The sequence below is a fragment of the Zonotrichia albicollis genome, chromosome 9 (genome assembly GCF_047830755.1).
Source record: "Zonotrichia albicollis isolate bZonAlb1 chromosome 9, bZonAlb1.hap1, whole genome shotgun sequence".
Lineage (NCBI taxonomy): Eukaryota > Metazoa > Chordata > Aves > Passeriformes > Passerellidae > Zonotrichia > Zonotrichia albicollis.
The window spans coordinates 26584225-26599403 of record NC_133827.1 but is presented as its reverse complement, the minus strand read 5'-3'; the positions used below and the strand labels follow the sequence as shown (position 1 = coordinate 26599403).

Sequence of the window (15179 nt, the reverse complement as noted above, 5' to 3'; positions counted from 1 at the left end):
TAGAACTTGCCTTAATGTGAATCAAAGCCTAAAAGTAATTTTTGAGGCAGGTAATACGCTTTACCTTATGAGTTTGGCAGTTGAGGAATATACTGTTCCTTCCCATGGCTGCGTGAACATGTTTCATCCTGGCAGTCTGTGGTCATGGAGAAATGCTCCTAGTGCTCTCTTTTTCCAAGACCACCTGTGGGAGACAGGAAAGGGGGAAACCAGAGGTCAGCCAAAGCAGTGACCAAGTGAAGTAAATTGTACTTTGGAATAGGTAAAAGAGAAAATTCTGCCTCTAGGTCCTACGAGCAAGAGGAAATAATTTTCAAAACCTGTCTCTAAATCAGACATATTGACTTGTCTTCATTCTCTTTTAAAGGGTGTTCCAGGTTACCCTGGTTTGCCAGGTGAACAGGTAGGTAATAACTTCTGAAGCTGTTAGTAAAATAATAATTTATACAAGTATTTGAAATGTTCCTTTTGTTTACTTTTTATCAAGTTTTTCAAAAGAATTACTTGATTGAACTCTAATGTTAATCTTTTCTGATCATGCTGAAACTGTGTACATTCTTTATCAATTAGGGAAATCCAGGAATTGGAGTGGATGGACAAAAGGGGGAGCCGGTAAGAAAACAAATAATATTATATATATTATTGCTGTAGAGTTAGAAGAATACTAGAGTCTTGTTGAGTTCCCTGGAACCCATTCATTTGTGGCTTTGTGTCCTGCTAATCATGTTAGAACAGAAGTAGTTATTGAATCAATTAATTCTGAGCAGAAGGAATTCCTTCAGTGAGCTGCATTCAGGAATCAAGCACATTCTGAGGATTTTGAAAAACAACCATCACTGTTACTTAACATTTACATGCATTCTGAACAGACATTGCCTAGGTAATCACAACAGTATTTGTGATCACTTAGTCACGGGCTGGACCAGATCAGTCCCTGAATCTCATCTCTTGCTAAGTGCAGAACAGATGTCAAGGAAAGGGTGTAAGAAGCACATGATAACAGTTCATTACCAGTCTCCACCTATATTAGCATATTCAGGGTATATAGAACCAATGTGGAATATTTGAAATTTCTTCTATGAATTGATCCAATCAGTTCTTAGAATTTGTGCAAGTGTCTAACATAGACAACTTTCCACAACAAATCAATAATTTCATTTCACATTCACAAAGTCTTGTGCTCAGACACTTTGGTCTAGAATATGAGAGACTGTATGTACACATAAGAGATTTGACAGTCCTGTAACTGCTATCTCCACAGCAGATTTGGAGCAGGAGCAGGCATTCTCATTTATTTCCTTAGCTGTAGCATAATTTTTAATGAGTCAGGAGAATAGGAGATTAGATTGCCAACCTTACTCATCTGGGCAGATGTAAAGAGGCTTACAGATCTCAGTGCAAACCTTTATCTGCAGGTAATTAGTACATTTTCAGTGAGTACAGAAATATGTAGTGCTAAGGTACAACAGGAAAACAAGCTGAGTGTCACTGAAATGCTGCATGGAACATCTCTGCTGTTGTTTTGGCTTCCACAGGGTGACATTGGACTGCCTGGGCCCCCTGGGTCACCACTGTTAGTTGGACCTCCTGGAGCTCAACTGTTCAAAGGACAAAAGGTATAAATTTGTCATCATATTTAACAGTGCTCAACTTAGCAAGTACAATCCTGTGATGTAATTTTTGCAAGGATGGCATAAAGTATACCTATCTTTCTGTAAGAAACCACCAGCTGCAGGAGAATCCTCTGTTCAGCACCCTTCCTACAAGCTTTCAGGAGAGGACACCCCATGTGTACTTTAGCTCATGTTCTGGAGGGAAGACTGTCTTGATGCAGAAAGGAGATACTGCCCTTGCTTTAAATAGTTTTCTTCAGTTTTTGTCACTGCAAATCATGTTTCAGGCATCTTGGCAAATTTGATTACTTTGCTATTGAATCCCTTTGTGGCTCTTCACTAATACTTTACTTGTTTAATACAATATAAATCTTGCATATCACTGGCAACTGTGCTCCAGTCTACAGTTTTGAACCAACCTTAGGCCTTCTAGGGTGCTCTTTTAATATAAAAGTTAAATGTGATTTTGTTGTCAATTTTTATTGCAAGTTTTATCACAGAATAATGGAATCATCTGGGTTGGATGAGTCCTTAAAGATCAGCTAGTCCCAACCCCCTGCCATGGGCAGGGACACCTTCCACTAGACCAGGTTGTTCAAAGCCTCATCCAAACTGGCCTTGAACATTTCCAAGAATGGGGCTTCCACAACTTTCCTAAACAACTTGTACTTGTTCAAGATCACACCTACCCATAGCTACAGCTGAGAGATTTGGAACTTTAGAATGTTTGCAACCCATGTTTTCTTTAAACAAAAACTGTGTTACAGAGCCCTATATTGTTACAGAGTCCTCTGCATCCTCAAGTCTAATTTCCTCAAATACACAAATGAAAAGGTGAAGTTGGCATTGCCAGCTCCTTGCAGCTTCAACTCAGGGAACCAGTAGATTTCACATGTTGGACCTGGGGCTTTGATCATGCGAACAGCTGCTGTACAAGTGTATGAAGAGAGGGAAAGGACCAAAAGAACCTCCATAAACTCCCCATGTTGCTGGGAAGTGGGACATTTGCTGCTCTACAACACAACACATTCATGGCTGTGTAAGCAGCCATTCATACTGGGGCTGTGCTCAAAAGTGAAGATTTATGCTTGTGAGTACTTGCATCAAGTACTTGCATCAAACCAAGAAGAGCAGCAAATTAAAATATATATCCATCTCCCTCCACACTCATTATGCTGGTCTGACAGCATTAAGAGAAATAAAGATAAGTACATAAATGTTTTTCTTCCTTTTCTTGTGTCTAGGACACAAAGAAATACACCCAGTGCTTAAAAACATACCGTTTAACACTTCTAATTCAGAGTAGGACTTTAAAAAGTTAAGCAGCACATAGGCATATCCTGCATATTAATATACACAAAAACTTTCCTTTTATACATAGGGCCAAAAAGGATTACCTGGGGTAACAGGATACAGAGGGCCACGTGGACCCAAAGTAAGTAATGGAACTTTTTTTTTCCCATGGTGCTGGCAAAGTCCTTGTGTGGTTATTATGTTAAACTTCTAAAGCACAGCATTTTTTGCTGTGAAATTTAATCACTGCCTAAATCAGTGTGAAAGCAAAAATATTTAAAACCCTTTGGAAAATCTTTCTGAGTCTGCTTTATACATACCTATTCAGTGTTGCCTGGTAGCAAAAAAATCTGTGTTGTTGACAGTTGTGCTGTTGACAAAATGGGTTGGAACTGTGAAGAAAATACAAGTACAGATTAGTTTTATTTCCTCAAGAAGAGAAACAGAGATGATCTGAATGTGTTCTTAGTGGGGCATGATGTATGTTTACCACAGAAGGTTGAGGGAAGACTTTAACTTGACATTGTGGAGGACCCCAAGGGTAGAGAAGGCAGAGTCTCCTGTTTGGAGAGAGGGTTGCTTTTTACTGTCTATTCTGCATTTTCTTTGCTTTCTGTCAACCTGATCAATTTAAACATTGAGTGGCCAGAAGAGGAAAATCCATAGGCAGGAAGCTGCCAGATCTCAGAAAAAAAGAGGAAATTGGAGACAAAAGAATGACTCTAGTTAATGTTAAAAACTTATTTAGCTTTGTAGCAGAAGAGAAGAAATGAGAAGCATGAACATCAACTTTCTGAGGTGTAAGTTTGGCACTTTTTCAGAAGTTCATTTTCCATCATTAAAAGATCACTGTTACTTGGCACTAGAAAAGAGAACAAAGCTAATATTTTTATTTAATATTTACATTGAAAAAAAGGGCTTTATATGCACACTCCAGTACTAGCTGTCTATGTAGATGATAATACATGCGCTTGTTAGTCACAAGCAGGAGCAGAGAAATCAACTGAAGCAGCTCAACAATGCCCAAAGCATTAGGAAAAATACTTACAAATTCAACTGCTGAAATAATATGAAGCTTAGAGAAGAGACTAGAGCAGGTTCCTCAAATAACTGGAGCTACTTAGGCACTGCTGGGGATGCTGTGCAAAGTCAGCCGGAGTGACTGAGCCCCACAAGTGAAACAAGATCCATCTATGTAATGTATACATGGACAAAAATTAAAATGCATGGCACGCTTCACTGAGCATCTTGGTTAAAAAAACTATTTTGACTGCTCTAGGGCATACTTGGGAGAGGAGAAAAAGGTGAAAAAGGCCTTCCTGGATTCCCTGGATTGCGGGTAAGAAAGTTGCACAATAAATTATATCATAAATTCAGTATAATTAGGCAGTTCAAGTTTGCAATTTTAAGAAAGCCTTTAAGGATTTTTTGAACTAATCTGTCAAGCCTCCTGTATAGAATATTTAGGAGACTTGCCCTGGGATTTACCCTGTCTCAGACTTAAACATAAGCTCATACAGACTTTCCTTGGAAAGAAAGTAAATCTGTAGGGTTATCCTCTAAATATTTGGAGCAGCACAAATCTGCCCTGGAACAGCACAGTACTAACACAGTAATTTTAATGTTCTCCATACGTGTTGATGGCAGTTTTTCACAGTAACTTTACTTGTGCTGGATTTGCCTAACAGTTCTGAAGTGGAGTAGCATTCCACTACTGTGCTTTATCCAACATGGTAAAAAAATTAAGTGAAAACTTGACTGGTTTGCTTTGGTCTATAGCTCTAATTCTTGTCCATTTCTCACAGAAACTATTTGCAAAAACTTTTCAAAGTTTTTGGAAGATATCCCAAGTAATATTTAGCTATGTAACATTAACTATCAGCAGTTCTGAATAGGTTTAATTTTAAACAAGTTTTTACTGTTTTAGCTTACAGTCTACTTGGTCTTATTAGGGTCATCCTGGTTCTTATGGACCTGCAGGTTCTCCTGGAATGAAGGTATGGAGGCAGAAAGTATCAGCAGTTCCCTGAACAGTGGGATCAATGAGATTTTGTTTTCTGTGGATTTGTGCAGATTTGGAATTTCCACATACTTCACAGATCAGATTGCATTCCTTCTTTTCTGTTCTGCTACCTGTTGCCACAGAAGCTGCATGAACTCTGTTTGAATTTCTGCCACTCTGAAATTTGGCTGAAATTTGCTAATGGAATCTGAAGTTGCAAGGAGGAGGAAAAGTCAGTGGGACACACAAACAGCATAATAGAAAAGTTATGCAGCATGTTAACTTTGTTTTTTATGGTCACATTGTTTGTGTAATTTTGTGGTGCATGCATGTTTTGTTCACGTTTCTGGCTTGAGAAATTCCAGTGATGCTAAGTCTGCTAAATTTTACTTGTGAACTTACAGCATCTTACTGGAATAAAGAACAATAGATGTATGTATATAGATCTATATCTTGCCCAACTCTAGTTAAGATAGTGATCATGCTGTTCATAAATCACATTAATGTATAAATATTTGCCTCTAGAGTTATGTTCCAGGTGACTGTTTTATCTGCAAAAATACTTTTCACTTTGTTTTTTACTCCTACCTACCTAAAGACTTTGAGTACTGTCTGGATGAGTATATTAGAAAATCATAAAAAGAGAAGAGAGCTGATGTGCAGCTGCTTTCCATGCAGTAGTTTAAGAGAATCATTCAGCAAGCAGCAAACCAATTTCAGCTGTATTAAGCAGACAGTCTATCAGAGACTGCTGGTATGTATTCCAGCTAACTCTGTGCCCCAGCTTCACTGAATCTGCTGAGCACTGTCTGAATAACCTGGCAATACAGGCTGTGAATTTTCCATCACAGGAGAGTCTGTGAAACACCACCTCCTGTACAAACCCAGTGAATTCTCTGGACACAGTTATAACATGACAGTACTGTATAGCTGCCTTACTGGGTTTTACTCAATTAATTATGTCTTAACAGATAAATCAAATTGTATTTATGTGATCCTTTCCAGGGTGAAACAGGATTTGCTGGTTTTCCTGGACAACCTGGCTATCCAGGCATTCAGGTAAAAAATGTGACACATTCACATCCCACTCCCCTCTGTGCCAATATTCCTCCCAAATGTACCCACTTATCAGGCCATTTCCCTTTATACAGTCATGATTTCTGTAAATGCTTACTGTTTTCATGATAGTTGTTGTTATTCATCACCATGGTAGTAAATATCAATGTAAGAAAATATTCCTAGCTGGTACAGGTGAGAGTGGAAATTCTATTTTACATACCATAGGAATTGTTAATCCAAATAGTTACCTGTAAGTATACCAGGATAGCTACCTAATCCATGAACTGTAGCATTCTGCAAGTATTCACAGCTGAGCTGCATTCCCCAGGGAGGTATGGGAGGTAAAGGAAGCTCTTACTTAATTAATAGTATGATCCTATAAATGAGGATGAAAACTGGCCCCAAATGAGGTGGCAAGATTCCATTCAGATGGGCCTGTTTGCATGATTTCCCAAAATCTTTTGGCATGATTTATCGAAATCTCTTGGCATGTTTTCAGCCTGTTCACTTAAACAATTTTTCCAAGATGTTTACCAGAATGGTAAGGATGTAGACTCCTTCACACTAGCTGTGTTTAAACATTTCCTACTTTGGCTCACTTAGATGACACTAACTGTCTTTTATTTTATAATACCTGCTGCTTTCCACTAGGGATTAGAAGTGTAGGTGTCACAGCCCAGGCTAAGCAGAAAACAGGAAGATATTTAAAGTGTGGAAGAGATGCTTAAAACAATTTCAGAAGACTCGGGTGTCAGTCTAGTGACATTTCAGGACAGAACTTGATGGAATTTTCTTCTGCAGGCTGCAGAACAAATGAAATTCTGATTACTGGATCATGTTGTAATTCTGAGCAACACCAAAGACTTGAATGAAAGGAACTATTATATTTCCTAAAGCACACTCAGAAGAAAAAAGGAGTTCTGGATGCTACCCTAGAGGGAGCAAGGCAGCAGTGAGTCTAGCCAGGGGGGAAGGCCTAAGGAGTTCTGGGTTAGGGTCCAAATGGTCAACAGTGTATGAGCAAGAGGAGAAGAGAAATGCTGCAATGCAGAAGGTGGGTGACAGAATCATCAGTAGAGACACCAAGGTTGAAAAAGCTCATCAAAGTTATTATCACAGTACAGAGGACAAAAACATTACTGCAGAAAGAGTGATGCTAATGAACTTGGCTTAAATATTCTGGAATACAAAAGTCAAGGAGTATTTCTTTTCCTCTGAAATAATTTTTTTTGAAAACTGCATATAAGCCATTAAATTTTCTTCAAGAGATTTGCACAAAAATCACCTCTGTTATAAACTAAAGATTAAGATTGGAACATGCTCTACATAATCTGTGGTGACACAAAAAAGTGAACTGTGGCTGGTGCAAACTTGTGGCTTGTTTGGGAGTATTGCTGTCCAATACTCCCAAAATCTAGAATCAAATCTTAAGTTTTTTGTTGTTAAAAAGTTTTCACCCTGATGTACGTATTGTTTTAACTCAGGGTCTCATTAACACACTTGAGACAAATTATGTTATAGACAGAATAGTGCATTCCTCAGACTCCATTGATTAGCCCACAGCCTGAGTAGCCATCAGTTAACACTACAAACAGTAAACAAAACATGATTAATTGTTGGTAGGTTATGCTAGGGAAATGGTTGAAGTCCTATAGTAATTAATCTGAAAGATGAAATTACAATTACTAGTGCTCGGAGCAAAAAAATCAAATCAATTATAGGCACAACTTAATAAAAAAAGGGTAACTACTACAGATTTGCAAAATCCTGAGTGATTGCACAGATGCTGTAGTTTTGATTGGGAAACCATTGGAGAAATCTGATTATTCCTGAAAGAAGTAGGCCTATCCAGACTGCATCAACTGTTCAGCTGCCCTCACCAGCTGTTGCTTATGATCCACTAAAAATCACTTGGACCGAAGGAACGAGAATACGATTATAACTTCTCCTGGGAATAGCCTGTCCTTGTGTAGATTTTTCTGAAACAAACATATTCGTAGAAAATCTAAGATGCATTCAGGTTTAAGGTGAATGCAACTCAGAAAAATCCCCCAGTTGCATTGAAAGTAGATTTCTTCTTTAAAAAATGCTGACTGTTGCTGAAAGCAGAGTGGACTACAAGGAATTGTTGCCATAGCTTTTGATGCCTAAGCCTGGATGCTGGCAACATAATTTTTTTAGAATAAACTGTCAGCAAGCTGAGTTTCCTGAAGTTTTTATGGGAAGAGGAAACAGTATCAGTCAACAAAATAACCTAAAGAGATCTATGCCATTGTGTGGGAGTGTACCAATGGTGAAAACACAGCAAATAGGCAGCTGCCAGCCAGGGAGGGTCATTAGCCCTAACAGCCCAAAACCAGATTTTCAGAGACCACAACTGGAATTGGTCTTTATTACTTGAGATACCAAAACCAGACATGTTTGACATTGGCTCATTACTCTTCATTTCTTTCTTGTGTTCTGTTTGTGTCATTTAAAAATCAACATGAAAATTATATAAGACTTGGGCCAAATACATCTATTATACAAATCTTTATTTAATCATCATTAAATTAATTTTAAAGCTCAAAATCCTTTCTAAATTTATCAGAGGAGGAAAAATACTAGTTTTACCTTTTCTTTCCTGCCTCACAGAAGGCTCTTCTATGTCATTAGGGAAGACAAATTTATGTTCCTGTTTAAAAGAACCAAAGATGACACAACGATATTTTTTCATTCTGCAAGATACCATCAAAGGAAACAGGCCAGAGATCATGAGGGCAGCAGTCAGTAACAGAACTGTCTAACTATTGCAGAGATATCATTAATAAAAAAAAAAAAAAGTCAAGAGAGAAGCATAGAGGCCTTGTTTTCACTTGTGTAAGAATGGGTATGCCGGTCTCCTTGCCTGTGTCCTAAAAGGCCCTGGAGTCCACTCTGGGAATGCAGCCTCACTCTGCAGTTCCCACATTGACATTCTTGTTTTCTTAGTTCCCATTTGCTGAAAAAGGAGAGCTCATTTCTAATCTACAAAGCAAAAGGTCTAATACAATTTGCCACATAAAAGACTTCCCTAAAGTCCACTTCACTTGCAATTCTAAGTAGCAAAATCCAAGTTAATTTAGAAAACCTCCAAGCAGAAGTGATTTTCCTCACCATTAGTAAACACTTTCATGTTTCCCTAATGCAGATGTTTTAAACTTCTTTTAAGAGCTTTGAGTATCTCTTACCATTGATAATAGCTGTTAGACAGTGAAACTTTCTCTATGATTATTTGTCATAGAAGTAATTTCCTAATCCTGATATAGCATTTCTGTAATTTTTATTTACAGATTGGTTGTTAAATAAAAATTTCTCAATTAAATGGATACTGATTTCCTGTAGTTGAGTCATATTTACAATAAATGAATGAAATAAAATACAGCAGTCACATGTTCTGAAGAGTCAAATAGATATGTGTGATGGCTATATTACTGTTCAGCCACTGGTATCCTGAAAGATAACGATTATTTTAAATATTTTTGCTTGGTTTTAAATGCTGCAAAGTGTCAAAATCAAGTTTTCTGGGCCCTGTGTATCACATCCTTACCTATCTCCCCACTGTTGAAATATTCAGTTACATTGTAGTACACCATGTATTTGTATATAAAAAAATTTATTGTTGGACTCTTATAGGGGGATCCCGGAGAAAAAGGGCCCCCAGGTCCTCCTGGAGCTGTTGGAACTCCACTGCTTCCTATAAAAGGTTATGTCTATTTTTGACTAGTCTTTGTGCTGTATAAAGTACAGGATCTGTTTTGCGAAGGTGTGCGAAAGTGGTCACTAGGGGTGCAGGGGACAGGACCCTAAAATACTCCCAGTGGCCACAGGCCACCCCCCTGTTTGTGGGCTCAGCCACATTTTGTGTTTGTTTGTCTCGCTGGTCTTCCTGGAACTACGTTAAACACACAAGTGTCATGTTAAATGTTTGTTTGGGTGAAAGATCTTTGTGCATACAGTCACAACTAGATCTGAAGGACTCTCTCGTTCTTGGACCTAAGCATAGCTACAAAAAAATCAATGAAAAATAAGCCTGTGCTGGTGTATGGACAGCAAATAAGAACACCTGCCTTCCCATTGTCATTTAGGATTCCTGTTTTAGTATTTTTAGTATTTTAGTATTGCCACAACACACAGATTTTAGACTACAATCAAGTTTCCTGTTTGTAGGGGAAAAAACCTGGGACTAGTACTCCCAACAGAATACCTGTCAATTTATTACAGGGTGGGTTTTAATGTCCCAGCTCCCTTTATCCCCATTTTACTCATGTGATGGGTGAAAAGATGTGTGAAAATTCTTATTTCATAGCAGGAAGCAGTGGGGAACAGCCAGGTCTGCTGCCTGCAAGGTTGTGCTTTTGCATGCAATACTTGGAGAGTTTGTCTTGTGAGAATATTTCAGCAGAGAGCTCATAATAACTTGTATTGTCTAGTACAGCACTAGAAATTTCTTGTGATCACAGAAGAAAGTTACAACAAAACCCCAGTTCAGCAGAACCTCCCCATTAGATAGGGGCCTTATCCTGAAATAAATTAATTTTTTTCCACAGACTACCATGTCCAGCCCATACAACAAACCCCATGCTTAATATCTCAAGTAACATTCAGTCATGTACATGGTGTGAGTGGATACAATCTTCAGAGAAAGAGGCCTTTAGAACAATAGAGAGTAGAACTACTGCCCATATTTTATTTTTTCCAATTTAATGAAGCTATTTGCATCTGATTCAGATTTTCTTTATTAGTATGTAATTGCAGTTTTAAATTTTATTATTTGTAGCAATTTTGAAAATATACTTTTAAGAATTTGAATAATTTCAACTAAGGTGATCCTGAAATTACATCCCTGTGTGTACTGCCAAAGCACATAACATGAAATCCATATTTACTTTAAATGCTACACGTGTTTATTTTAGCCAAACATTTCTCTCACCATTTTGTAATACATAGCACAAAGATACTTCTACAAAGTGATGAAGAGTTAAAAATGTACTTGTGAAATGGGCTGGAATCCATAGAAAAGTAACCAAATCCTCCCACCTTAAAATTAAATTGTTACACATTTTAAAATGCTTCATAAATTATTTTACTCTTGTGCAGTTTCCAAATTATAATTTTGGTTGCAGCATAAATTAGATTTAAGCTGTCAATTCCATAAGGTGTTCAACTCACATGTTTCTGTAATTCTCTGTAGGTCCACGAGGAGATCCTGGATTTCCAGGTCCTGTTGGTGAAATGGGGTCAGTTGGACCAATTGGTCCTTCAGGCCTTCTAGGAAGACCAGGATATGATGGAACAAGTAAGAGAAGTAGAGTTTAAAAGTGAAATAAACACCAGAAGGAAAGAAAGCAGCTGAAAGAAAACTGCTCTTTGGTCTTGTTTGATGCAAGTCACCAACTGTAAAGACTATTCAGTAAAACTATTAACTCAGCACTTAATAGCCAGAAAAAGAAACAAAATTATCCAAGTAGGATAATTAGGAATGACTAGACAAAGAACAGAAGACAAAGGAGACTAGAACATTAAGAAGGACTAGGAAAGGAACAGAAGACAAAGGAGAATACTACCATGGTAAATCAATGGTATTACTGTGTCTGGAGTGCTGTGCTTAAAATGTCTGCTCTCCATCCCAAAAAGATATAAAGGGATGTGCTGAGGATGGTTTTGCTCTGTATGAGGAGCTGGAGTAACTGGGATGTCTGCAAAAGAGATAATGGAGGGAAGGAGGAAGAGAAGCATTTGAAGGTCTATAGCAGGAACCTCTTTTCTTGTGGATCCTGAAAAACCTAAGGATTTGGATTCAACATTGGTTATATAGAAGGTATTCTTCAGGGCAGTCCTGAATGGTCTGGAGTTTCCTCCTTGATATCTCACATTAATGCTGTGTGGACTGTTTACCTTTCTTTTCTTTCAGGTCTTCCTGGCCTGCCAGGAGTAAGTGGGGCACCAGGACCTCAAGGATTTCAAGGGGACCCTGGTTTGCCTGGAACAGGTGAATTAATCCCAGGAAGACCGGGATTTCCTGGACCACCCGGCCTGCCAGGGCAGCCAGGAAGACAAGGCTTACCTGGACTACCCAGTAGGTTCAATAGCAATTCATATAATAGAAATAGAATTCTGCAGATTAATAGATCCATTGCTTTTATTGGTGCTACAAATACAGAGAAGTGAAAAGTGCATTTTGACAGCTATTTCTAAGTTTTCATGGGATGTTGAAACCATATCTTTCCTATTAGCTTTTGATCAGTGAGATTTCAAGATTTTCATAGTTTTCTGGGTGGTTTAAACCCACAAAAGTAACACAGATATTAAAATTAAGCTTTAAAAGTGCTTTGGTCTAATAGACCATTTTCTAACTGTTCAAGTTAAAAATACTGAGGTGGAAACTCAAATCTGCATCCTTTAGGAAAGAAAAAAGTAAAGTTTTAAGTAGAAAAAATAACAGTGGCAATGAGAAGCAATGTGTCGACATCAACTCTAGCCATACAGTCTGTTGCAGTATAATCTATAAGCAACAACCTGTAAGGCATTTAATAAATCTCTAACTTCTTAGGTGAGAATAACAAGAGAAGGGAGAGGACACATGACCTAAACTGGGGAAACAGTAAACCTGACTTATACTGGCTGGAAAATTTGTTTTTTCAAAGGTGTAATCTGTACTGACAGAGGGATCCCTGGAGAACCTGGACCAAAAGGTCAGATTGGCCTTCCAGGAAGAAAAGGGGCAAAAGGAGAGAAGGGTAAGCTGGATAACAACAATTTGAGCATGAAACCGAAACCTTTGCCAGGAGTGTCAAATCTAAATGTGCAAGAAGTTCATGGTAACTTGGAGGTTTAGGCCCATCAAAATACAGAGTTACTGCTGGCATTGGGGCTTCTGAGTCAGCAGAGTCCTGTTAGTGCAGAGTTACTCAGCACTGTAAAGGGAGACATAATCCTCTCCTGGTGAGATAACATGAGATAAAATGGTCTAAATGTGGTGCACTACTCACACAGAAAAGAAAAAGGACAGCATTATTTTTTGTGTAATAATTTTTCAGCTGTTTCAATGTAATTTTGACATTTTCGTGCAGGAAGTCAAGGTGTCTGCTCATGTAGTGCTGGTCCTCCTGGTGCCCGTGGTGTGCAAGGACCTGCAGGTACTCCAGGAAGGAAAGGACAAATGGGATCCCCTGGAAGACACGGAGAAAAGGGCGACCCCGGCTTATCTGGTGCAGTGGGATCACCAGGGCTCCCTGTGAGTGATTCTCATGAGCTTCACTAAACAACATCAAGCTTCCTCTCAACTCAGCAGGCATTTAAGCAGAATGGTGGAGAAAGTGCCCTGGAAAATGATCTGGAGCTTTTATCTACTTTAGCTTAATACAGTTTAGTGAAACAAGCTTTTACTTTTGGAGTAGACTTACTTTCTTTAATGTGCTTCATATAGTTTATCTTAGTCCCCAGAGTGAGCAGTAATTCAAAACGCCACTTAATCTAACTGCTTAAGGAACACAGTATATGATAATTTATTGGTCTTGCTGTGATTTTGATCTACTTCTTCTGGTCTGACACATGGAATGTACATCCAGGATGCTGCATGCCAAAATAATGTCAAATAGAAGGTTCTTTTAATACAGTTTTTTGTGTGTGAGAGGTTTTTCTTTGAAAATATAGGTAGATATGCCCTGCTTTATAATCTGCATTATGGCTTGGTTTTTGGGCTGTTTTGAGGGGCATGTTTGGAGGGGGTTTTGTGCCTATTCTTTTTTTTGTTCTTGGTTGATTTTGTTTTATTTTTTTGAGATTCAGGTTTGTTTAATAGCAGAACTGTTTGCTCACATAAGGAATTGCTTAAAAGTTTCCAGAACATGTTCTTTCAAAAGAAAAAAGCAAACAAATCCATTGTGAGTGTGAGAGAAGGAGGTGGAAGGGCTCTCATTCAAGTTCCAATCGTTTCATTAGAGGAGAGATTTACATTTGCTCTCTTTTTTTCTTAAAACCCTATAACCTGAGTGGTGTATGTGAGATTCTACTGTTTTTGTTCCTTTTCAGAGTATGTTTTAGCCCTTGTGGCTCTGAAGTAAGGCTTGAAGCCTTGTCCTGAATTTTGCTGTTCTTAGGTTACATAATTGAGAAACAAGGACAAAGTAATCACTTTGGAAGGAAATAACTCACTTCAGTACAGAAGTGCTTTGGTCTAATGGACCATTTTTCTGCTCTCTGTTCTTCCCAAATCCTTCATTTTCTTTTCAGACACTAATAGCTCAATACTGCCTACTTGAAGATCTAGACATTGCAACAAATAGTCACTTCTAGTTTCAGATGCACATTTTTCAGAAGTCTGCTGCCTGATTTGAAATTGTCAATCATATTATAAACTGGTTTTGCTTCATCTATTTTTAAGGGAAAGATTTTGAGTAACAGAGGAAGCTACCTAAATAATACCCCAGTTTTGTACCTTAGTGGCCTTTTACTTCTGTGTAAATTTCACATGGTTGTCTTAATCCACATATACTGTTGCAAGATCAGACCTCCAGAAAAGATTATATGAGTAGTGCACCCTGCTTGGACAGCTGAAAACAAAAATCAGCATAAAAATATAGAAAAGTATTTATTTTGCCCTCTAAACCTCTCAAGCCATATATTCATCTAAGAATATAATGTACCTAACTAGATGAATTTTTTTTTTGTTGGCTTTGTGGGTTTTCATTCAAAAAAAAAAAAGCATCACTTACTTCCTGCTGTGTTCACTTCTGGGAGGACAGCCTCATCCAGCAGTCACCACCTTCCAGAGATTCCCTTCCTCGGTGGGTTGAAGTCTGCAGTGGGAAGAGTTAATGAATCATTTGTCTCTTGATATTCCTACATTTGCAGTCCCACATCTGTGCAGCTGTGGGCCCAGTGCTCTGGCATTGCAATTTCTTTCAGTTGTTGTAGTGGTTTTGGTTTGCCAATTCGGGATTTCCTGGGGTTTGTTCATTTTTAACATGTGTGTGCACAGAGGCATGTTTAACTTTCTAGTGGTTTAGCAAGGTGTCAATATTCAAAATAGGTCAGTGATTGGTGTTATTAGGCATGGAGGAAGCTCTCAGCAGCTCCTCTCAGAAAATCATTTCTGTTGGTGGCTTCTCCCCTCCTCACCAAACATCAATTAATGCAAACCAGCACAGTTGTGCATTTGTGCACATGGCAGAGTCAGCCTGAAAAGACCA

The 15179-nt window shown here is 38.3% G+C and overlaps 1 protein-coding gene across 1 annotated transcript in view; it reads left to right on the top strand.

Moving 5' to 3' along the window:
- COL4A4 (collagen type IV alpha 4 chain) overlaps positions 1 to 15179 on the top strand; it is a 68436-nt gene that overhangs the window by 24044 nt on the left and 29213 nt on the right. Inside the window, exons 11-22 of the mRNA XM_074547078.1 lie at positions 368 to 403; positions 571 to 612; positions 1536 to 1616; positions 2995 to 3048; positions 4186 to 4245; positions 4859 to 4903; positions 5914 to 5967; positions 9622 to 9691; positions 11180 to 11284; positions 11900 to 12064; positions 12633 to 12725; positions 13059 to 13222. Coding sequence (XP_074403179.1) covers positions 368 to 403; positions 571 to 612; positions 1536 to 1616; positions 2995 to 3048; positions 4186 to 4245; positions 4859 to 4903; positions 5914 to 5967; positions 9622 to 9691; positions 11180 to 11284; positions 11900 to 12064; positions 12633 to 12725; positions 13059 to 13222 — 969 coding nt within the window. The remainder of the gene's footprint in view (positions 1 to 367; positions 404 to 570; positions 613 to 1535; positions 1617 to 2994; positions 3049 to 4185; positions 4246 to 4858; positions 4904 to 5913; positions 5968 to 9621; positions 9692 to 11179; positions 11285 to 11899; positions 12065 to 12632; positions 12726 to 13058; positions 13223 to 15179) is intronic.